Source organism: Aquarana catesbeiana, linkage group LG03 (genome assembly GCF_042186555.1).
Source record: "Aquarana catesbeiana isolate 2022-GZ linkage group LG03, ASM4218655v1, whole genome shotgun sequence".
Lineage (NCBI taxonomy): Eukaryota > Metazoa > Chordata > Amphibia > Anura > Ranidae > Aquarana > Aquarana catesbeiana.
The window spans coordinates 662,173,648-662,196,255 of NC_133326.1; the positions used below are offsets into that span (position 1 = coordinate 662,173,648).

At 43.4% G+C, this 22,608-nt stretch overlaps 1 protein-coding gene across 1 annotated transcript in view; it reads left to right on the forward strand.

The window, feature by feature from the left end:
- Window positions 1-22,608, forward strand: part of LOC141133429 (complement C3-like) — a 731,058-nt gene that overhangs the window by 65,473 nt on the left and 642,977 nt on the right. Inside the window, exon 2 of the mRNA XM_073622815.1 lies at window positions 20,914-21,106. Within this exon, the coding sequence (XP_073478916.1) occupies window positions 20,914-21,106 (193 nt within the window). The remainder of the gene's footprint in view (window positions 1-20,913; window positions 21,107-22,608) is intronic.

Here is a 22,608-nt window from a genome sequence, read left to right on the forward strand (position 1 = left end):
AGCTCTCTATTTTCTGCACTCATAGAATCGAAAACAGCTACATAAATAGTAAATCATAACACCGTTGGCCTTCTGGGTTTTAACCATTCCAAGGACCCTGCCAGCATACAATACATTTCTACATAACTTTATTTTTTCCCCCCATTTGTCAGTTGTGTGATACAAAAAATATTTGTGGCAAAACTTATACTTGTGATAACTTGCCTTTCTTAATTGCATAAATCCGCCCCTTCTCGTGCCTACCCTACCCCCCCTCCCCTCCCTCCTCTCCACCCCACTCCCTCCCAAACCTTCCCACCCTTCTTCTCCCCCCCTCCCCTCCCGCTCAACCGGGCCTACCCTAGGGGCTTGTATCTTGACCTCCCACCTATATTCACTCCCCAACATTCTCCCTCCCATCTTTTCCATACCATACATCTCTGTATCCCCCTGTTCTACGGGGACTTACCTCCCCCCTCCCCCCCTCTCCAACCTTTTTTAGTGCCACTCCTGTGCGACAACTTTTGTGTTTGTGAAGGTAAATACTCATATCAGCCCCATTTTAATCTAATTAATATATCAATCTTCCACTATTTTATTACATTCTAATCCCCCTCCTAATCCGTGTTTTACTTGCCAACACTAAACATTTATTTAATTTTTATTTTTTAATTAATTATTATCTGTGATCCCTTTTCTTCCCCTTTCCTTCCCACTACCCCTATATAATAAAAAAAAAAAAAAGGGGGGGGGGGGAAGTCTAAATAGTCTCTGATCTCTCATCTTCTGTATTCCGTGCTGTTTTCCCGTTGTCCTTCAACCACTCTTCAACACTCCGTGGGGAAGCAAAAAAGTGTATACCATTTATATTAGTCACTCTCAATCGGGCTGGGTATAGCAGTGCATAGTCCATCTGGATTTGCTGTAGCGTACGTTTGATTGGTATGTATGCCGCTCGGGGCTTTTGTAGCTCTGGAGAAAAGTCCTGAAATAATAAAATTTTGTCCCCCTTATATAGAATCTCTCTCATTTCTCTTGCCTTCCGGAGCAGCGATATTTTATCTCTAAAGTTGAACAATTGTATGATTATGGGCCTTGGATATTCTTTTCCCTGACGAGGTCTAGAGGGGATTCGGTGTGCACGCTCAATGCCAAAAAAAGGAGAAAAAGTCGCAGCCCCAAATATTTCTTTGGCCCATTCCTCCAAGAACTCTATGGGGTTAGACCCCTCACTCCGCTCAGGCATGCCAATTATTCTTACATTGTTTCTTCGATTTCTATTTTCTAATTCGTCCATTTTGGCTGCTTGTTCTTTTATGCGTTTTTTCATCTCAATGACATCCTGTTTGAATGGAGATAACGTGTCTTCTACTGCACTTAATCTTTCTTCTAAAGCCATTGTTCTTTCCTCCTTCAGCTTGCCACCTATCACTGTGATTTCCTCCTTTATGCCTTTCAATTGGGCATCCACCCCTGCGATTGATTCCTTGCATGCGATTATCGCATATAGGAGGTCCCTCATTGTGGGTTCTTCTGCTCTTCCCCTTTGTTCTCCCTCCATATCTGCCTCTGTTATGTTAGAGAGTTTTCTAGTTGCTCTGTCACCGCTTGAGGTATCCACTTTCCCTGCTTCTTATTCCTTTATATACAAGGCAGTCGTCGGGCTTGGCACCACCGGCACTGGTCCGCTGCTTGAACTTTTCCTAGCCCCTGATGGAACTGTGTGAGTTAGTTGTGTAGATTTAGCTGGTGAAAGAGATGTCCTAGCAAATCGCTCTAGCTTAGTTGCTGCTGCAACTGCAGTTGCTGCTGCAGCTTTTGCTTGATTTGTCTGATTTTTTGTAGAGCGTGTGACTTGGGATCCTTCTTGTTGTGGCTGTTGTGGCTGGTTTACTTTCTCCTCAGCAGCTCGTTTCCCCACCATGTTGTTTTCCTCCTTTCTCCTTCTCCTTTAAGGATTAACCAGTTTACACATTGTTTCAAAGCATTGCCCAGTGTTGCATCATCACTTGTTATTTCACCCTGTTAATTCCTATTGGACTCAAAAAGAACGACAAAACAAACCAAAAAAAAAAAAAAGGGGAAACACTGTCCCTTTACATATGTCCAGAGTTTACAATGTCATCCCGCTCAACTGAGCCTGAGATTAAATAGTAGGCGGTGAAATACTGCACTTTAAATTGCCACTTTAGTCCTAATAGCCAGCTTTTAAACACCATTCCTCTATTTATATTGATTTGTACTATTGCTGTTTGGTTTAGTTGGCCTCCCCAGCCTGCTCCCCTTCTGTCTCGCACCCGGGACTAGAATTGCATCTTTCTGAATCGCAGATATAATGTCTTTGACGGCAAGGGTTAAATAAAGAAAGGCAGCAATGGATTCAGCTCAGCCCCAGTTCCAGCTGAAAGTTTCTATTAGTTTCAGCTATACATTCAGGATAAGCAAACATATATGGCAGATATGTAGGTTGAAAACAGTAGCAAGAGCTTTCACCTGCATCAGACGTTTTCACACATGATAGTCAATCTCCAACGTTACCTTATGAATTTTATGTGTATAGAGTCTTTAATAACAACCGCTAAGCAGTAGATCAGCTCAGAGAAGGTTCCAAGTGAGAGTGCAATAAATTTATATTTATGTTTCTTCTGCTATGGGCTAAGCTTAAATAAGCATATGTGGCAGATATGCGATTCGAGACAAATAGGAAAAACTTTCACCTGCATCAGACGTCTTCACACATGTCTGTTGGTTTTCAGCATTACCTTATGTTCTTAACAACCGCTCACCGCTTCACTCTCCACAGCCCCAGTTACTGAGGCCAGTTCGTTACTCAGCTGCTGATGTCTCAAATGGGAGCCTTTCATGCTACCCCTCTGGTTCCTCTCACCAAGCGTTCACTCCGTCCCTCACACCGGCGCTGTTGTTGCTCTTAAAGCCGGTTTTCTCACCGAGCACCAGCAGGTCTGGGAGACCTCTCACTCCTCCCCCCCCCGTCACGCTCTCCGCTGTCCTCCGGGACTCCGCTCTCACCGGGACTAGGTATGTACTTGTGCTGGTGAAGGTGTCTGTCTCTAGGGCTGAAGTCAGCTGCTTTCTCCTGCTGCGGGGTCGGCTAGCATTTCCTCAGCTGTATGCTTGCCAGTTGGAGCTGGGGGAGAGGAGATCACACACACACCCTCTCACTCCCACATCCGGTCACGCCCCTCTCAATGACGATACCCCCAGATTTAGTAAGTCGTCAGGCAAGAGGGGGGGTAATTCTCCGACCTCCCGCGCCTGTTGCTCAGTGCGGTTGGGAACCCAAGTATTCCCACATAGAAGACAGGCAACCTGAGAAGAATTTCAACCAGGGGACCCCCCCCGAGCAGGCCCCCGAGATCATTAAGGCCCAATTTTTTTTGCAGCAGGGCTCGTTCCTGCGTTCCAACTAGAGTATCTGTGAGGGGTTGCAGTGTTGTGGCACCAGCACCATTGTCTAAGGCCCAATTTTTCAGCCCCTGTTCAACAGGGACATGTAATTAGAATTCTTGATCTAATATTTCACAGCAGGGCCCATTTCTGCGCCCAACAACATTAACTGTGAGGACTTACAGTGTTGTGCCACCAGCACCACCACCACCACCAAGGGCCCAATTTTTCTGGCCCTGTTCAACAGGGGCATGTAATTACAATTCTTAAATGAATATTTCACAGCAGGGCACGTTTCTGCGCCCACCAAGATTAACTGTGAGGGCTTACAGTGTTGTGGCACCAGCACCACCACCACCATCACCAAAGGCCCAATTTTTCTGGCCCTGTCCAACAGGGGCATGTAATTACAATTCTTGATATAATATTTCACAGCAGGGCCCTGTGAGAGCTTACAGTGTTGAGGCCACAACAACACCTAAGGCCCAAATTTCTGCTGAGTATATAGGGCAGGCCCCTACTTTCAAACATCCAACTTACAAACGACTCCTACTTGAAAAAGGAAGGAGACAACAGGAAGTGAGATGAAATCTACCCCATAGGAAGGGAAATTCTCTCCTGTAAGATTAAATATGGGAAAAACCTTTCTCCTTTCCACTCATGCTTTATCACCAATCCTTGTTTCACTGAAAACCCCAAATTTTCAAAAAACATTTGTCATTGGGACAAAAAAATGAGGTGAAATCTTCTGAAGAGAAGCACAGACAGCAAAACAAATGTCACAGGGGTGATAACCCTTTCCTATGTTTTCCAAAAAGCTCAAAAACAGATTTTTTTGGCTGGAGCTACACTTTAAAAATGTACCAGTTCAAAATTACAAACAGATTCTACTTAACAACAAACCTGCAGTCCTTGTCTTGTTTGCACCGCCTGTATACTGCTGTTCAGAGTATATAGGGCCTGGGGGCCCCACGCCTTTCCTTTTTTTAATTTGAGTGTGGGGTTCCCCTTAATATCCATACAGGACCCAAAGGGCCTGGTAATGGACTGGAGGGTACCCATGCCGTTTGTCTCACTGATTTTCATCCATATTGCCAGGACCCGACATTACATTAAAGCCGCAAGCAGTTTTAAATGACTTTTTTTCCTTTAAAAATGTCATTTTGTGCAGGGACTGTTCTAAGCACGGGAAACACGCGCCACTTTATAGGCATACTATAGACACCCCCCAGGTACGATATTTAAAGGAACATTTCACTTTTTTTTTTTACTTTAGGCATCATTAAAATCACTGCTCCCGAAAAACCGTCCATTTTTAAAAGTTTTTTTTGCATTGATACATGTCCCCTGGGGCAGGACCCGGGTCCCCAAACCCTTTTTAGGACAATACCATGCAAATTAGCCTTTAAAATGAGCACTTTTGATTTCAAACGTTCGAGTCCCATAGACGTCAATGGGGTTCTAACGTTCATGTGAATTTTCGGTCCGTTCGCAGGTTCTGGTGCGAACTGAACTGGGGGGTGTTCGGCTCATCCCTAACCCTGAGTATGAAAGGGGTTAAAGCCAATTAGGACATTCCATTTCCGAACACAAAGGCAGCTACCAAATACTCCAATCAGCCGAATAAGAAACCCATACAAATAATTCTCCCCCCAAATACGAGACGAGGCTCTGTCTTGAGGGTCAAACAGGAATCAACTCATTTATTATCACACATGGACACAACAGATAAAATAACTCAGAGACTTGGAAAACAGGGCGGGTTAAACTGTCCAATGACAATTGACACACAGGTCAGGTGTGTTCAAACTTCTCATCAGTACACAATCTTATCAGCAGGGGGCTGCTGGAAGAATCCTCCCCTCCCTCCATAGAGATAAATATCCTGTGATCCAAGGCAGACAGACACAATAGAACATTGGAATACAGCCCCACCCCAAGCGATCACAGCAAATAGTACACAACAGCATGAGACAGCACACAATATATACACACAACATTGTGAAGCAGTCACTATCTATAATATGGCACATACGGGGTTCCCAGAGTTTTGTGTTTTGGGGGAACATGGACTTGAAACCAAAGTAACATTACTTCTAGGGTCCCCAGGCATACAGCTCACAACAAGCACCGTTCCCCAAAATGCCAGGGCCCATAATCAGTCGGCAAGAGGCTGGCATTCAGTCCCCTTCAAAAGCCTCTGTCCCGGGTAGGTCTGTCACACATACAATAGCCAGGATGTGCACAGTGTATAGCTGGCTACTGTGTTTAGTTCTGACCTGTGGAATTTCATGGTCAGAATGGCAGCACAGTTGCAGCAGCAGCTCTATGCTGTGCACATGGTAGCAGTGTACACACAGGGAATAAGATGGGGAGGAGGAGCTCTTAGTGCCTGTGCCCAAGCTGTGTGCCATGCAGGAATGAGAGACTGCCGGCACAGCATTAGGAGTGGTGGAGGGCATTGTGAGGGGTGCAGCTGAACTCGGGGGGCATCTTGTCACAATCTTTTTTTTTCCCAATACTTTATTTTAAGACAGCTCACAGGAAATACAGAGAACAATGACAACCATGTCAAAATCTATCACCAAGTAGTACACAGATCATAAAAATAATGGTCCAGGAGACTTAGCACTGGCCACAAACTTAACACTGCTGCTGCTTGTGTTGATGGGATGTATAGTGCTCCAATTCCCGCTGTCCTGTATGCAGTATGCACCCCGCCCACCCAAGCAGCAAATGGTCTGCCTTGGGAGTTTTTCCTTAACCTCTACAAAAGTGCTAGAGGAGAGCTGGATAGTGTGTGCGGGGGAGGAATGAACTTCAGGGGCCCACCTGGCTCTACACTCGCCCTCAGCTAATTTACACTCATCAAATGTGAGCAGGTGAGTGGAAATTTTGACGGCTGCCCTAAGGTGCGTGACCAATTGTGCTTTTTAACTTTCAAGAAGGACATTTAATTCTTCTCGACGTACTTAGTTGGGTGCTGGTGGCTTGGGCAAGAGATATTTTTGTGGCAGATTTCAAGTTTTCTAATCTAGACCAGCAAGAGATTTTTTGTGGTAGATTTCAACTTTTCTAATCTAGACCAGCAAGAGATTTTTTGTGGCAGATTTTAAGCTTTCTAATCTAGACCAGCAATGACTCCATTTCCTTAGTAGGAGCTTTTTCCTCTGGGTACCCATTTTAATAAAAGAACCCTCTGAGGAAGCACTTGTGAGCCTAATGCCGTGTACACACAACCAGACTTTTCGTCGGAGTGAACTTCTGACTTTTCGATGGAGTTCCGACAGAGTTCCAACGAAATGGACTTGCCAAAGTCCGATCGTTTTGAACGTGATGATGTACGACCTGACTAGAATAAGGAAGTTCATAGCCAGTAGCCAATAGCTGCCCTTGCATCCTTTTTTGTCCGTCGGACTAGCATACAGACGAACAGATTTTTCGATCCATCGGAAAGACTTGAAACATGTTCTATTTCTAAAGTCCGACAGATTTTTCTACAGAAAAGGTCCAATGAAGCCCACACACGATCGAATTGTCCGACGGATTTGTTCCGTCAGACCAATTTGGTCGAAAAGTCCGGTAGTGTGTACACGGCATTAGACGTAGTTATTTTGTTCTTTTGAGTTTACCTATGTATAAAAAAATATATACTGTATATATTTATCTAAAAAGGATACAGTTTACAAAAGATCATTAAGGAATAAATGTACTAATTTGGCATTATTCATTGTGCTAAGATTATATAATAGAAACAGCTGCTCCTAAATAAACTAGTATCCCAAACAGCTACCAAAAAGGTGTACCCCTAAAAAAAAAAAAAAGAAACAAGATCAGATTAAAAGTGTAAATCATCAGTGCTTAAAAGAGATGTATTTTTTTTAGACTCATACTTACCTATGTGGATGCAGCATGAGTCCAGTGCTGTATTTGTCCCCTGGCACCTCTAACACTGAGAACCCTATAGAAATCTATAAAAAATATAATAAAGAGATGCTTCCCACCCTCCTTAGTACATTAAATGAGGCTTTTCATCTGGGACGGCTTCCAGACACTATGGGTCAATCTGTAATTGTAGTCATACCTAAAAAGGATAAAAACTTGCTACATCCTGAATCTTACAGACCAATCTCTCTACTATCCACAGATGTTAAAATTCTTGCTAAGATACTTGCTACTAGATTAAATAAGGTTATTAAACATATTATCCATTCAGACCAGGTAGGATTCATGCCCAATAAGTCAACCGCATTCAATATCAGACGCGCATATTTAAATATGCAGGTTCCGGCTCCAGGCCACTCAAATCGTGCCCTTTTAGCGTTAGATGCAATCAAGGCCTTCAATTTTGTCGAATGGCCGTACTTGTGGGCCATCCTTGAAAAATTTGGACTTGGCTCTGGCTTCCGCCAGTGGGTGCGGTTATTATACTCCGTTCCGGTGGCATCGGTTAGGGTGAATGGCCTTCAATCTCCCAGTTTTAGACTCTTCCGGGGCACTAGGCAGGGGTGTATATTGTCCCCCCTGCTTTTTGCCCTGGCTACAGAGCCTTTGGCATGTCTTATGCGAGCCTCTTCCGATGTTACTGGTTTGATTAGGGGAGATATAGAGGAAAAGATATCATTATATGCAGATGATCTTCTTTTTTTCTTGACCAATATCTGCTCATCCCTGCTGGTGGTAATGAAATATATTAAGGAGTTTGGCAGGTTTTCTGGGTTAGGCATAAACTGGGAGAAATCCATGCTAATGCCTCTGGATCCTCTTCCAGATTCATTGCCATCTACACTTTCTCATCTTAAGGTTGTCTCCTCTATAAAATATTTGGGTATAACTATGTCTGACTCCCCACAGTCATATATTGTGGATAATAGACATGTACATTCGTTTTCGTCTGAATACATTTTCGTCCGAATTTCGGGTATTTTTGTTATAGTTTTAAAAAACGATAATGAACGTGCAGAATCCGAAAATCAAAAGATCCGACATAAACAAATGCTTTATTTTTGTTTTCGTTGCGACAACAGTTCGATATAGATAGGAGATTCGACATGATGCTGACAATAGCGATCTGTGTCCATCGAACCTGTGGTCGAATATGCCTAACCTTAGCTCTATTAGTCCAAGATTATTCTACATAGAGAGAAAAGATTCGACATAGAGAGAAAAGATTCGACATTATAGAGATAATAGCAAATTCTACATAGAGAGAAAAGATTCGACATAGAGAGAAAAGATTCGACATTATAGAGATAATAGCAAAAAAGGTTAAATGTGCCTAACCTAACTCTATTAGTCCAAGATCATTTGGCATAGAGAAAAAAGATTCAACATGAAGATTCGATGAAGCAGTCACCACGAGCAGACATTCATGGTCAAATGCTCCGCCCATTGGCTATAGAAGAATTCTAAAGTTGGTTGACTAGTAATAATAATTAATAAATATAATTATTACTAGTGTCATACAACATTAGAATTCTACTATAAGCTTGTAGGCGGAACATTCGACTGGAAATGTACGATTCCGGCGTCGTACAGTTTAGCTGCTCCGTCGAATCTTCTTAGAACATTCGCCAGACACCATAAGCCTTCAATGACAGATTCGACCTTAATTATTTTGGATTTTCGGACTAATGCATTTTGTAACGAAACTAAATAAATAAAAACGAATTTCGGGAGTAACTAAATACATTTATTTTTCGGACGAAAATGAAATTCCGAAACGAAATATTTCAGTGTGCACATGTCTAGTGGATAATGTACTTCCATTACTTTCTAGATTCCAAAATTAAAGTAAAACCTGGAATAAGCTCCCCTTATCGCTAATAGGCCGTATTAATCTAATTAAGATGATATGGATGCCTCAGCCTCTTTATTTTTTATACAATGCCCCGATCTGTATACCCATATGGACTTTTATTTAGATTAATACCATATTTAGGCGATTAATATGGCGGAACAAAACCCCTCGCATTAAATTGAAGAATCTACAACACCCCAAAAATGTGGGCGGTCTGGCAGTTCCTAATCCAAGGTTACACTTTTTTGCATCCCAACTACAGTACCTTGCTGGATGGGAGTCTGAGCAGACACTTCTTCCTGCTCAACGATTATTTTCTTATGCATTTAAGGGTCGGTTACCACTCTATGTCCTAGATGGTGCAAGAGGGGGTGTCTCACTTGCCGATATGCCTACCTGCACGTCAATATGTAAAATATGGGATACATTTGAAAAAATACTGGGTGTCGCTTACTATCCTACTAGAAACACTGCCATATGGGAAAATGATAGACTTCCTCAAATTTTGGCCCTTAGAGGCTTTCAGAGATGGGGGAAATTAGGAATAACAACTCTAGCTCAGTTATACGAAAACGGTATACTTAAATCCTTTGAAGATCAACGGGGAGAGTTCTCTCTACAATCTAATTGGTTCTATCAATTCCTCCAACTAAGACATGCTTTACATGCCCAATTCTCTTCTGCTAGGATATTTCCCCCCCCTATCCTTGTTCTTGATAAGATAGTAGGCAGGGTCAACAAAAGGTCTCACCTCTGCTACATATAGAGTATTGTCAGATAGGTTTCTACTGAACTTTCCCATCCGCTCTAGGGCTGGTTGGGAAAAAGATATTGGTTCTATCCCCGAGGAGGTCTAGGATGATACTCTTTGGTCCTCGCCCTGGGTGTCTTTCTCTCTCTATTACACAGACTGACACAGATCTTTATTCTCCATAGAGTCTATAGAACTCCCAAATTTCTGTATGCAATTGGATTGAAATCTGAGCCAGTCTATGCTAGATGTGGTAATACAGGTACGCTAATACATCTTTTGTGGCGGTGTCCGAAACTTCAAAGATACTGGGCAGTGGTGATTGGTAACCTAAACGGGCTATTGGATACTAATATTCCGGTTGAACCACTCATATGTCTATTGGGATACTGCAATACGTCTATTTATACCTCCTCTATTTGTAACACTATAAGACACGCACTTTTTGTTGCTCGTAGACATATTGCTCTTAAGTGGACCTCTCCCTACCCGCCGACCGTATCTGAGTGGATTTTAGATCTCAATAGGATTATTCTTTTTGAAAAACATACATACTCCCTAAGGAATTCCATGAGTAAGTTTGATGCTACCTGGTCAAGATGGCTTCAATTCATGACCTAGGTATCATGTAAACTAATAGGTACTATATACTTTGTAATATTGGATGCTAGTTTTTTTCTGTCCTTTTTTCTCTTTTTTTCCCATACATACTCCAAGAACAGGGTGGGGGTTAGGGGATTTTTTTTCGTTCAGGTGGGGTGGTTTGGGGTTCCTTTTTTTTTTCTTTTGGGTTGTGTTTTGTTTAATGTGATTAATGTTGTTCGCATATAAAAATAAAAAAAAGGATTTGATTCAAAAAAAAAAAAACACTGAGAACTGAGCAAACACCACCAATCGTTTGGTACTTACAGTTCCGTGAGCAGAGAGCTGCTGAATGTCAGCTCTCTGCTCTGTCCCCTTCTCGCTCACTGAAGTTGTGGATGGGGTGGGCTCTCAGTGGCTCGCTGGGAGGCTAAGCCAGATGCCGGTCCAGGCATGTGAGCAGATCCTGACTCCATGGTCGAGGTGATGCCCGAGCCTGGACTGACTCTGTGACATCAGCAGAGAGCAGACTTCAGCCCGCTCTCTGCTGAAAATGGGTCACAGGAGTGAAGAACGATCTGCATTCCTGTGATCCACAGGAGAAGTACAGTCAAATGAGCTTTTGCTGTACTTCTCCTTTAAATATACCATTAAAAAATATATCATAATAGGGAATCCTTGAAGTATGTGTTCAACAGACCTGGAAGCTGAAACTGGAAGTAACCATGCCTGACATTTGGACGAAACATGTCAGGGAGTGGCTACTGCATGTGACCTCACTTCCAGTTTCTGCTTCCGAGTCTGTGGAACACACGCAGGCTTCAAGGATAGTAGTTTGAGGCAGCAGCGTTCCCTCTGTAGGAAAACACTTTTATCTCTTAGTGCTCGGGATGTGTAGCACTGCTTTATGTGAGTGCAAATATTTTAAATATTTTATTAAATATACTTTATGGTTTGTAGGGAATCAGATTTAAGGCAGGGACCAACTCAAAGGATAGTCACAAACAGAAAGTAGCCTCTTGCCATAACTCAGAGGCCTTATGCTACTGAGCCTTATGCCCCCTACACACGATCGGAATTTCCATCAGAAAAACCCGGGATGGTTTTTCTAAAGGAATTCCGCTCAAGCTTGCTTTGCATACACATGGTCACACAAAAGTTCTCTGAACTTTCAACTGTCAAGAACGTGCTGATGTACAACACTACGACAAGCCGAGAAAATGAAGTTCAATGCTTCCGAGCATGTGTCAAATTGTTTCCGAGTTTGCGTAGGAATTTTGTGCTTCCGAATTGCTACGGACGATCGGAATTTCTGATAGGAGCTTTTTTCGTCGGAAAAATAGAGAATCTGCTCTCAATCTTTTGCTGGTGGAAATTCCACCAGCAAAAGTCCGACAGAGCATACACACGGTCGGAATTTCCTAAAGCTCAAATCGGACTTTTGCTGGCGGAATTTCCAATTGTGTGTACGGGGCATTGGTGTTTTCGTAGTCCGACAAAGTCCTTGATTAAAGGTAAGTGTATTTATAAAGCAAACAATTGTATCCCAATTAGGGTTGCCCCCTCATCCCCTTAAACCTGAACACATATTAATTACACAGGTTCTGTGGCTGATTAACCACTTTAGTCCCGGACCATTATGCTGCCTAAGGACCAGAGGTCTTTTTTCAATTTGGCACTGCGTCGCTTTAACTGCTAATTGCGTGGTCATGCAATGCTGTACCCAAACAAAATTTGCGTCCTTTTCTTCCCACAAATAGAGCTTTCTTTTGATGGTATTTCATCACCTCTGCCGTTTTTATTTGTTACGCTATAAACGGAAAAAGACCGAAAATTTTGAAAAAAAAATGATATTTTCTACTTTTTGTTATAAAAAATCCAATAAACTCAATTTTAGTCATACATTTAGGCCAAAATGTATTCGGCCACATGTCTTTGGTAAAAAAAATGTCAATAAGCGTATATTTATTGGTTTGCGCAAAAGTTATAGCGTCTACAAACTAGGGTACATTTTCTGGAATTTACACAGCTTTTAGTTTATGACTGCCTATGTCATTTCTTGAGGTGCTAAAATGGCAGGGCAGTACAAAACCCCCCCAAATGACCCCATTTTGGGAAGTGGACACCCCAAGGAAATTGCTGAGAGGCATGTTGAACCAATTGAATATTTATTTTTTTTGTCCCAAGTGATTGAATAATGACAAAAAAAATATTTACAAAAAGTTGTCACTAAATTATATATTGCTCACACAGGCCATGGGCCTATGTGGAATTGCACCCCAAAATACATTCAGCTGCTTATCCTGAGTACGTGGGATACCACATGTGTGGGACTTTTTGGGAGCCTAGCCGCGTACAGGGCCCCGAAAACCAATCACCGCCTTCAGGATTTCTAAGGGCGTAAATTTTTGATTTCACTCCTCACTACCTATCACAGTTTTGAAGGCCATAAAATGCCCAGATGGCACAAACCCCCCCAAATGACCCCATTTTGGAAAGTAGACACCCCAAGCTATTTGCTGAGAGGCATGTTGAGTCCATGGAATATTTTATATTTTGACACAAGTTGCGGGAAAGTGACCCTTTTTTTCTTTTTGCACAAAGTTGTCACTAAATGATATATTGCTCACACAAGCCATGGGCATATGTGGAATTGCACCCCAAAATACATTTAGCTGCTTCTCCTGAGTATGGGGATACCACATGTGTGGGACTTTTTGGGAGCCTAGCCACGTACGGGGCCCCGAAAACCAATCACTGCCTTCAGGATTTCTAAGGGTGTAAATTTTTGATTTCACTCTTCACTGCCTATTACAGTTTTGGAGGCCATGGAATGCCCAGGTGGCACAAACCCCCCCCCAAATGACCCCATTTTGGAAAGTAGACACCCAAAGCTATTTGCTGAGAGGCATGGTGAGTATTTTGCAGCTCTCATTTGTTTTTGAAAATGAAGAAAGACAAGAAAAAAATTTTTTTTTTTCTTTTTTCAATTTTCAAAACTTTGTGACAAAAAGTAAGGTCTGCAAAATACTCACTATACCTCTCAGCAAATAGCTTGGGGTGTCTACTTTCCAAAATGGGGTCATTTGGGGGGGGGGGGGTTGTGCCACCTGGGCATTCCATGGCCTCCAAATCTGTGATAGGCAGTGAAGAGTGAAATCAAAAATTTACGCCCTTAGAAAGCCTGAAGGCGGTGCTTGGTTTTCGGGGTCCCGTACGTGGCTAGGCTCCCAAAAAGTCTCATACATGTGGTATCTCCGTACTCAGGAGAAGCAGCAGAATGTATTTTGGGGTGTAATTTCACATATTCCCATGGCATGTTTGAGCAATATATCATTTAGTGACAACTTTGTGCAAAAAAAAAAAATTTGTCTCTTTCCCACAACTTGTGTCACAATATAAAATATTCCATGGACTCGACATGACTCTCAGCAAATAGCTTGGGGTGTCTACTTTTCAAAATGGGGTCATTTGGGGGGGGGTTTAACGGTCCTGGCATTTTATGCACAACTTTTAGAAGCTTATGTCACACATCACCCACTCTTCTAACCACTTGAAGACAAAGCCCTTTCTGACACTTTTTGTTTACATGAAAAAATATTTTTTTTTTGCAAGAAAATTACTTTGAACCCCCAAACATTATATATATTTTTTAAAGAAAATGCCCTACAGATTAAAATGGTGGGTGTTTCATTTTTTTTTTCACACAGTATTTGCGCAGCGATTTTTTCAAACGCATTTTTTGGGGAAAAAACACACTTTTTTAAATTTTAATGCACTAAAACACACTATATTGCCCAAATGTTTGATGAAATAAAAAAGATGATCTTAGGCCGAGTACATGGATACCAAACATGACATGCTTTACAATTGCGCACAAACGTGCAGTGGCAACAAAAAAAATACATTTTTAAAAGCCTTTAAAAGCCTTTACAGGTTACCACTTTAGATTTACAGAGGAGGTCTACTGCTAAAATTACTGCCCTCGATCTGACCTGCAATTGCTGTTTACCTTTGACGACAGACCGCCGCTTGCGTTTGCCTTAGCGCGAGAGCAGGGGGCGACAGGGGTGCTTTTTTTTTTTTTTTTTTTATTATTTTTTTGCTTTTTTATCTTATTTTTAAACTGTTCCTTTCATTTTTTTTTTTAATCATTTTTATTGTTATCTCAGGGAATGTAAATATCCCCTATGATAGCAATAGGTAGTGACAGGTACTCTTTTTTGAAAAAATTGGGGTCTATTAGACCCTAGATCTCTCCTCTTCCCTCAAAGCATCTGACCCCACCAAGATGGGTGTGATAAAATGCTTTCCCAATTTCCCAATGGCGCTGTTTACAACCGGCGAAATCTAAGTCATGAAATGCTCGTAGCTTCCGGTTTCTTAGGCCATAGAGATGTTTGGAGCCACTCTGGTCTCTGATCAGCTCTATGGTCAGCTGGCTGAATCACCGGCTGCATTCTCAGGTTCCCTCTGAAGACGGTGGGGGGGCATTCCCTCCCATGGCTTGTAAAAGCAGTCTAGAGGCTAATTAGCCGCTAGGATTGCTTTTACATGAAAGCTGACCGCTGGCTGAAAAGAATGATACCAAGATGATACCTAAACCTGCAGGCATCATTTTGGTATAACCACTCAAAGTCGTGAATGGCGTACCTGAAGACAAAAAAATGGTTAACAATAAAACACAGTGAACGGTAAAGTATAAAAAATTGCATACCTGAAAAGCAAACATGATAAAACATAATACCAATAAAACATTGCAGAATAGAATACAGTAAAAAAGAGCAGAACAATAGAGAGAGAATAGAGAGAGAGAGAACAATAAAACGACAATTATTATTTTTTATTTTATATATATATATTTTTTTTTACACTTTTTTTGTAACTGTAACTTTTATAACTATAACCAGTTCCAGGTTCGGGTCTCTCAAAATGCGATGGCATCTTGGGAGACCCTGTGAAAGTGCGCCTAGTCTGTTGAATGCTGTACCCTACGCTAATACTCAACTAGTGAATGGTAACATTCAAAACATTTACCAATGCAAAGACCAGGATTGTCAGGACAGGAGGGACAATAATAGCGGGTGTCACGCCTATATCCGCGCTTGCTGCAGACACAACATCTTTTTTGGGGGGGTTCGTTGGGTAGTGGTACTCGGGAGGACATAAAGAAAATGCCTCACATGCTGCCGACTGCATTTGATTGGGGATGTGAATGGGGGAAGTACGGGCGCTGCAGAAGTGGTGGGTTCCCAATTAGGATTGGCGAATGCAGCAGGAAGGGCATTATGGGCACGACGGGCCTGTTTGTCTTCTTGGTGGCAGCGGGACACTACTTGTGCTTGCCACCTCACCAGCTTGAACTGCACTTATGGGACTCGCCACGTCGCCAAGTGTTACTGCAGTGCTGGTTTGACTACGACCGGGGTGTACTAGGCTGCTGGTGCTTGCCAGTTCACCAAAACGCTACCAAAAAAAATGTTAGCGATCGCAGGGATCAGGCCTGACTCTGCGAACGCTGCAGTTATGCGTTTAGTGTTTTGTAAGTGACAGTGATCGATCGATACTGCACTTGGGTGGGCTGGGCTGGGCCAGGCGGAGGGGCAAAACGCAGGTGCTAGCAGGTATCTGGGCTGAACCTGCTAACACTGCGTTTTTGGGAACCCTAAACTGCTGGGGACGCCAGTATAGATCTGATCGGATCAGCTATTGATCCGTTCAGATACTATACCACTAAGGGAGGTGTACGGTGCGTGCGTGGGTATTAGCGGTACTGGCGCTAACCTGACGCTGCCTGGGGCTGGTGCTTGCCAGTTCACCAAAACGCTACCAAAAAAACTGTTAGCGATCGCAGGGATCAGGCCTGACTCTGCGAACGCTGCAGTTATGTGTTTAGTGTTTTGTAAGTGACAGTGATTGATCGATACTGCACTTGGGTGGGCTGGGCAGGGCTGGGCCGAGGGGCAAAATGCAGGTGCTAGCAGGTATCTGGGCTGATCCCACTAACACTGCATTTTTGGGAACCCTAAACTGCTGGGGGCGCTAGTATAGATCTGATCGGATCAGATATTGATCCGATCAGATACTATACCACTAAGGGAGGTGTATGGTGCATGCGTGGGTGTTAGCGGTACTGGCGCTATCCTGACGCTGCCTGGGGCTGGTGCTTGCCAGTTCACCAAAATGCTACCAAAAAAACTGTTAGCGATGGCAGGGATCAGGCCTGACTCTGCGAACGCTGCAGTTATGTGTTTAGTGTTTTGTAAGTGACAGTGATCGATCGATACTGCACTTGGGTGGGCTGGGCCCGGCGGAGGGGCAAAACGCAGGTGCTAGCAGGTATGTGGGCTGATCCCGCTAACACTGCGTTTTTGGGAACCCTAAACTGCTGGGGACGCTAGTATAGATCTGATCGGATCAGATATTGATCCGTTCAGATACTACACCACTAAGAGAGGCATATGCTGCGTGCGTGAGTGTTAGCGGTACTGGCGCTAATCTGACGCTGCCTGGGGTGACACATATTACCGCCGGGCGATCAGGGGGCTGACACTATAAAAAATAAACGAACTAACCAGCGTCACCCGTAACGGTTATACGGTGATCAGTGGTGAAAGGGTTAACTAGGGGGCAATCAAGGGGTTAAAACATTTATTAGATAGTATATGGGGGTCCCTGTCGCTATAAAACGCTGACGGCGAACCTAAATATTTACGTCCCTAACTAGCGTCACCAGTGACACTAATACAGCGTACCCTAAACCTAAAGGGGGCTAACCCTAACTGCCCTAACACAGTAACTGTCACAAACTGACACCATGCAGTAATCAGAAAAAAAAAAAGAAAAAAAACCTGCTTGGTGTCAGTGTGACAGGGGGGGGAGAGGTGATTGGGGGGTGATCGGGGGGCGATCAGGGGGGGTCGGGGGTGTTTTGTGTGCCTGGCATGTTCTACTGTGTGTGTAGTGTTTGTGCACTCACAGTGATGTCTTCTCTCCTCGGCGCCGGAAAGGAAAATACCGAGCCGAGGAGAGATGACATCATTTCCTTTGCTGCTGTTTAGCATAAAGCAGCAAAGGAATGTTCTGATCAGCCGGCGGCAATCGCAAGGGGGGGGCCACGAATGGATGGCCTCCCCCTCACCTCCGATCGCTGGGGGACAAAAGAGGACCGCTTCGGGCACCGGGGGGGGGTCCTATCGGACCCCCCACCCGCGGGAGGCAGATCACGTGTATTTACGTGATTTTGCCTGCTTGTGCCGCCTTGCCGACGTATATCGGCGTGAGGCGGTCCTTAAGTGGTTATGGTGTTAATTATGTCTTCCCTATCTGCATTCAATTAGCCTCAGAACCTGTGTAACTAATATGTGTCCGGGTTTAAAGGGATGAGGTGGCAACCCTAATCCCAGTTCGGTTACAAACAGCCACACTCCTAGTTGCCTCCTCACATGAACACATACACGCTCCCTGAGAGCTAGGACCAGCTGCCTTAACTACTTCAATAACAGGCACTTAGATACCTTCCTGCCCAAACCAATTTCCAGCTTTCAGCGCTGTAGCAATTTGAATGACAACTGCTCGGTCATACAACACTGTACTCAAACAGAGTTTTTATCATTTTGTTCCCACAAATAGAGCTTTCTTTTGGTGGTATTTGATCACCTCTGCGATTTTTATTTTTTGCGCAACAAATAAAAAAAGACCGAAAATTTTTGAAAAAAAACAAGTTTTTCTTTGTTTCTATTAAAATTTTTTGTAAATAAGTACGTTTTCTTCTTCAATGATGGGCACTGATATGGCTGCACTGACGGGCACTGATAAGGCGGCACTGATGGGCACCAATGAGGTGGCACTGATGAGTTGGCACTGACGGGCACTTATATTGGGCACTGATAGGCGGCACTGATAGGTGGCACTGATGGGCACTGTTAGGTGGCACTGGCATGCGGGACTGATGGGCACTCATAGGTGGCACAGATGGGCACTCATAGGCGGCACTGACGGGTACTCGTAGGCAGCACTGATGGGTACTTATGGGTGGCAATGATAGGTGGCATGGATGGGCACTAATGGGCACTGATAGGTGAGCACTGATGGGAATGGATGGGCACTGAGAGGTGGCACTTCTGGACACTGATGGGTGGCACTGATGACACTGATGGGTGGAATTGCTGGGCATCAGTTGGGCATGATTTATTTTGTTACATGATGGTGCCAGTCAGTGCCCATTTGTGGGCACTGATTGGCACAGATTGGGCATTCATTTTACACATGTGGATGGCCATGGGGTACATACCTGGCCATCCACATGTTTCCCCCTTCCCTTGTGGTCCTGATGGCTTCCCTGGTGGTCCAGTGTAGGCATCCGAGGGGGGACTGCGCTGACAAACCACCAGCGCAGACCCCCCCTGTCAGGATAGCCACCGGTCGGCTCTCCTCTACTGATGCGAGTGAGGAAAAGCCGATCAATGACTTTTCCTGTTTACATCGTGATCAGCCGTGATTGGACACTGCTGATCCCGTGGTAAAGTGCCTCCGTCAGAAGCTCTTTACCGAGATCAGTGTAGCGGTGTGTCAGACTGACACACCGCACCACCAATCATCGCGATGCGTGCCCCCACGGGAGCGCGGAGGCTGTTATCCTGAAGGACGTCTTATGACGCGTGGTCAGGATAACTGAACCACTGCCCGGCCGTCATTTTGCTATAAGCCAGGCGGGAAGTGGTTAATCAAGACCTAGACAGAAAAAATCAAAATGCGGTCCATGGAATTGGGAGTCTGTCCCACCTAGAGCTCTATCAGACTCCTAGTAAAACCAGCCCCGGAACAGACTTTACTAAAACAGGGTAAATAACTATCTTTCTTTACCATAAAATCTTTGCTGGCATTACCTTATGCCCCGTACACATGATCGGAAATGCCGCCAGCAAAAGACCAATGTGAGCCTTTGGTCAAAAATGCGACCATGTGTATGCTCCATCGCACTTTTGCTGGCGGAATTCCAGCCAGAAAAAGATTGAGAGCAGGTTTCTATTTTTCAGTCAGAAAAAGTTCCTATCCGAAAAAGCGATCGTCTGTATGCAATTCGGACGGGCAAAAAATCAGGCATGCTTAGAAACAATTCGACGCATGCTCTGAAGCATTGAACTTCATTTTCTCAGCTCATCGTAGTGTTGTACGTCACTACGTTCTTGACGTTCGAAAGTTTAGAGAACTTTTGTGTGACCGTGTGTATGCAAGACAAGCTTGAGTGGAATCCTGTCGGAAAAGCCATCATATCTTTTTCCGACCAAAATCCCGATTGTGTGTACGTGGCATAAGATTGCAAATCTAAGAATCTGCGGAACAACATATATCCAATCAATCACTTTTCCTGCCACTTTTTTACGCAATGAGGCCCCTTCTTTGTGATTTGTATATCTTTACATGGTCCCGAAATATATGGAAGGAATCTACTGAAGCAAAGTATATGGATTAGCAGGTTTCCATGCTGGCTTGAAAACACTCACTTCTACCTGATGATAGACCATTATTTTACTAGAAGTTCATTTGCTCCTGGTGAGTTATCCAAAGCACTGGGGTGTGAGCACTGTTACTGGTTGAACCACTGTGGCACTTTGTGGAATAGAAATCACAGTAGATAAAAGAAAAGAACTCAAGTGTACTTTTATTCTTGGCACAATATTAAAGTGATTGTAAAGACAGAATGTTTTTTTTATTTTAATGCATTCTATGCATTAAGATAAAAAGACTTCTGTGTGCAGCTGCCTCCCTCAGCCCTCCTAGTACTTACCTGAGCCCATCTCAATCCAGTGATGTTGCCGTAAAGAACCGGCTGTACAGGACTCTCCCTCCTGATTGACTGAGACAGCAGCGGGGCACCATTGGTTTCCATTGCTGTCAATCAAACTCACTGAGCCAATGTGGAGAGAGAGGGGGAGGGGCCAGGCAGCGTCTCCATGTCTGTTTGAACACAGGGAGCTGCGGCTTAGCTCGGATGCCCCCATGGGGGCATTTAGCAAGGGGAAGGGGCAAGGAGCACCGAAGAGGGACCTTGCCACCTCATCCCTTTAAACCCAAACAAATTTTAGTTACACAGGTTCTGTGGCTGATTAAGGTGGTAATTAAACTCACTTGGTGCCTTTACACTACCTATAGGTAAGCCTCATTATAGGCTTACCTATAGGTAAAATTAATGATGGAAGTTTACTTACAGAGTATACAGAGTATTAGCACAGAAAGATGTCATCATAGATAATCAATTTTACAATCAGTCATTATTCCTTTCTTATGAGCTATTGCACACAATTAATTTGTTTACCATCATAGAACAATTAAAGATGAATATTTAACTTCACATTTTCACTATGTTTTTAAATGTTCTCTTTCTGGACAGGTGCATCCTTATCACACCCAATATACTGCGAGTAGATAGTGAGGAGACCATAGTAGTGGATGCCCAAGGAAGCAGTTCAGACTTCGAGGTTCAGGTTTTAATTCAGGATTTCCCTCGGAAGAGATTCCTTATTGCTGAAGGCAAAGCCAACCTGAAGAACAGCAATTCCTTTCTGGTTGCAGTCAAACTAACGGTGAGGTTGGCAGCAGTAAAAACTCACATCAATAATTTTTATTATACAGAATGAATATAGTACCAAAAAAGTTTGGAATGCTTTATATAAATGGAGACAGTACAGTTACCATACAAAACAGGACAGGAGAGTTAGGACAGCCTGGCTCAAGACTGCTTACAATGGGAAGGAAAAGTAATACAAAAAAGTAACTACCTCCCAACTACCATATAGACAAATAAAGGTTATTGGCTATAAGAAGGCTATGAGGGCCCGGGTACTGCCCTGGGGAACATGTATCAATGCAAAAAAAATAATTATAAAATGTTTTTAAAGGAGCAGTGATTTTAATGATGCTTAAATTGAAACAATAACAAATTAAAAATTCCTTTAACCACTTCCTGCCATACGACATACCTGTACATAGTTTTGAGGAAGTGGTTGTACAGGGCTTCACCCCGGTACCATTTTTTAGAGCTGGCAGTGGACTTTCATGTGATATCAACCGATGTGGCTCAGCAGCCACTCTGGCTTTATCGCAAGGAGCGGGAGGGGACGCCCCCCCTTCGCAGCCTTTCTCCGCTTCGCCTGGGTCTCCCGTTCCACCAGGCAACCTGAGCAACCAGCCGTCACAACCGCCAGCTAGCCGAAGTCCTGAACAAAGCCAGAATTGGCTTTGATTGGGTCTCTGATGTAGTAACCTGGAAGCGATATCACAACGTCACTTCCGGTTTACTCGGCTGCAAACAGTACAGATTTTATAAAATCCAAAGTATTAAAAAATGTGAATTTTGGTGTTTTGAATACTTTTAAGTACAAAGGAGGGATTTGGGGTCTTTTAGACCCAAGATCCCTCCCTCCATAAAGAGTACCTGTCACTACCTATTACTGTCTCAAGGGATATTTACATTCCTTGTGACAGCAATAAAAAAAAAAGTAGAGTGTCACCTATGGGGATTTTTAAGTATCGTAGTTTGTCGCCATTCCACGAGCGTGCGCAATTTTAAACCGTAACATGTTAGGTATCTATATACTCAGTTTAACATCATCTTTCACAATATATAGAAAAAAATTGGGCTAACTTTACTGTTTAGTTTTTTTTTTAATTCAGCTAAGTTTATTTTTTCAAAAAAATTGCTTTTGAAAGACCTCTGCGCAAATATCATGTGGCATAAAATATTTTAATGTCCACCATTTTATTCTCCAGAGTCTTTGCTAAAAAAAATCTAATGTTTGCAGGTTCTAAGTAATTTTCTAGCAAAAAATACTGATTTTAACTTTTAAACAACAAATGTCAGAAATAGGCTTGGTTCAGAAGTGATTAAACATAGTGCCTGGGGTCCCCATAGTCTGCCTGTAAAGTGGTGCATCTGTACCGAGTATAGATCCTGCTGCAGCAAAACCGACATGACTGAGCAAGCACCCCCCTCCTCCTGATCCATACCAGGCCACATGCCCTCAACATGGGGGGAGTGCTTTGGGGCAAAGGGGCTCTGCAATCCATACAACTTGGGACATTTTAT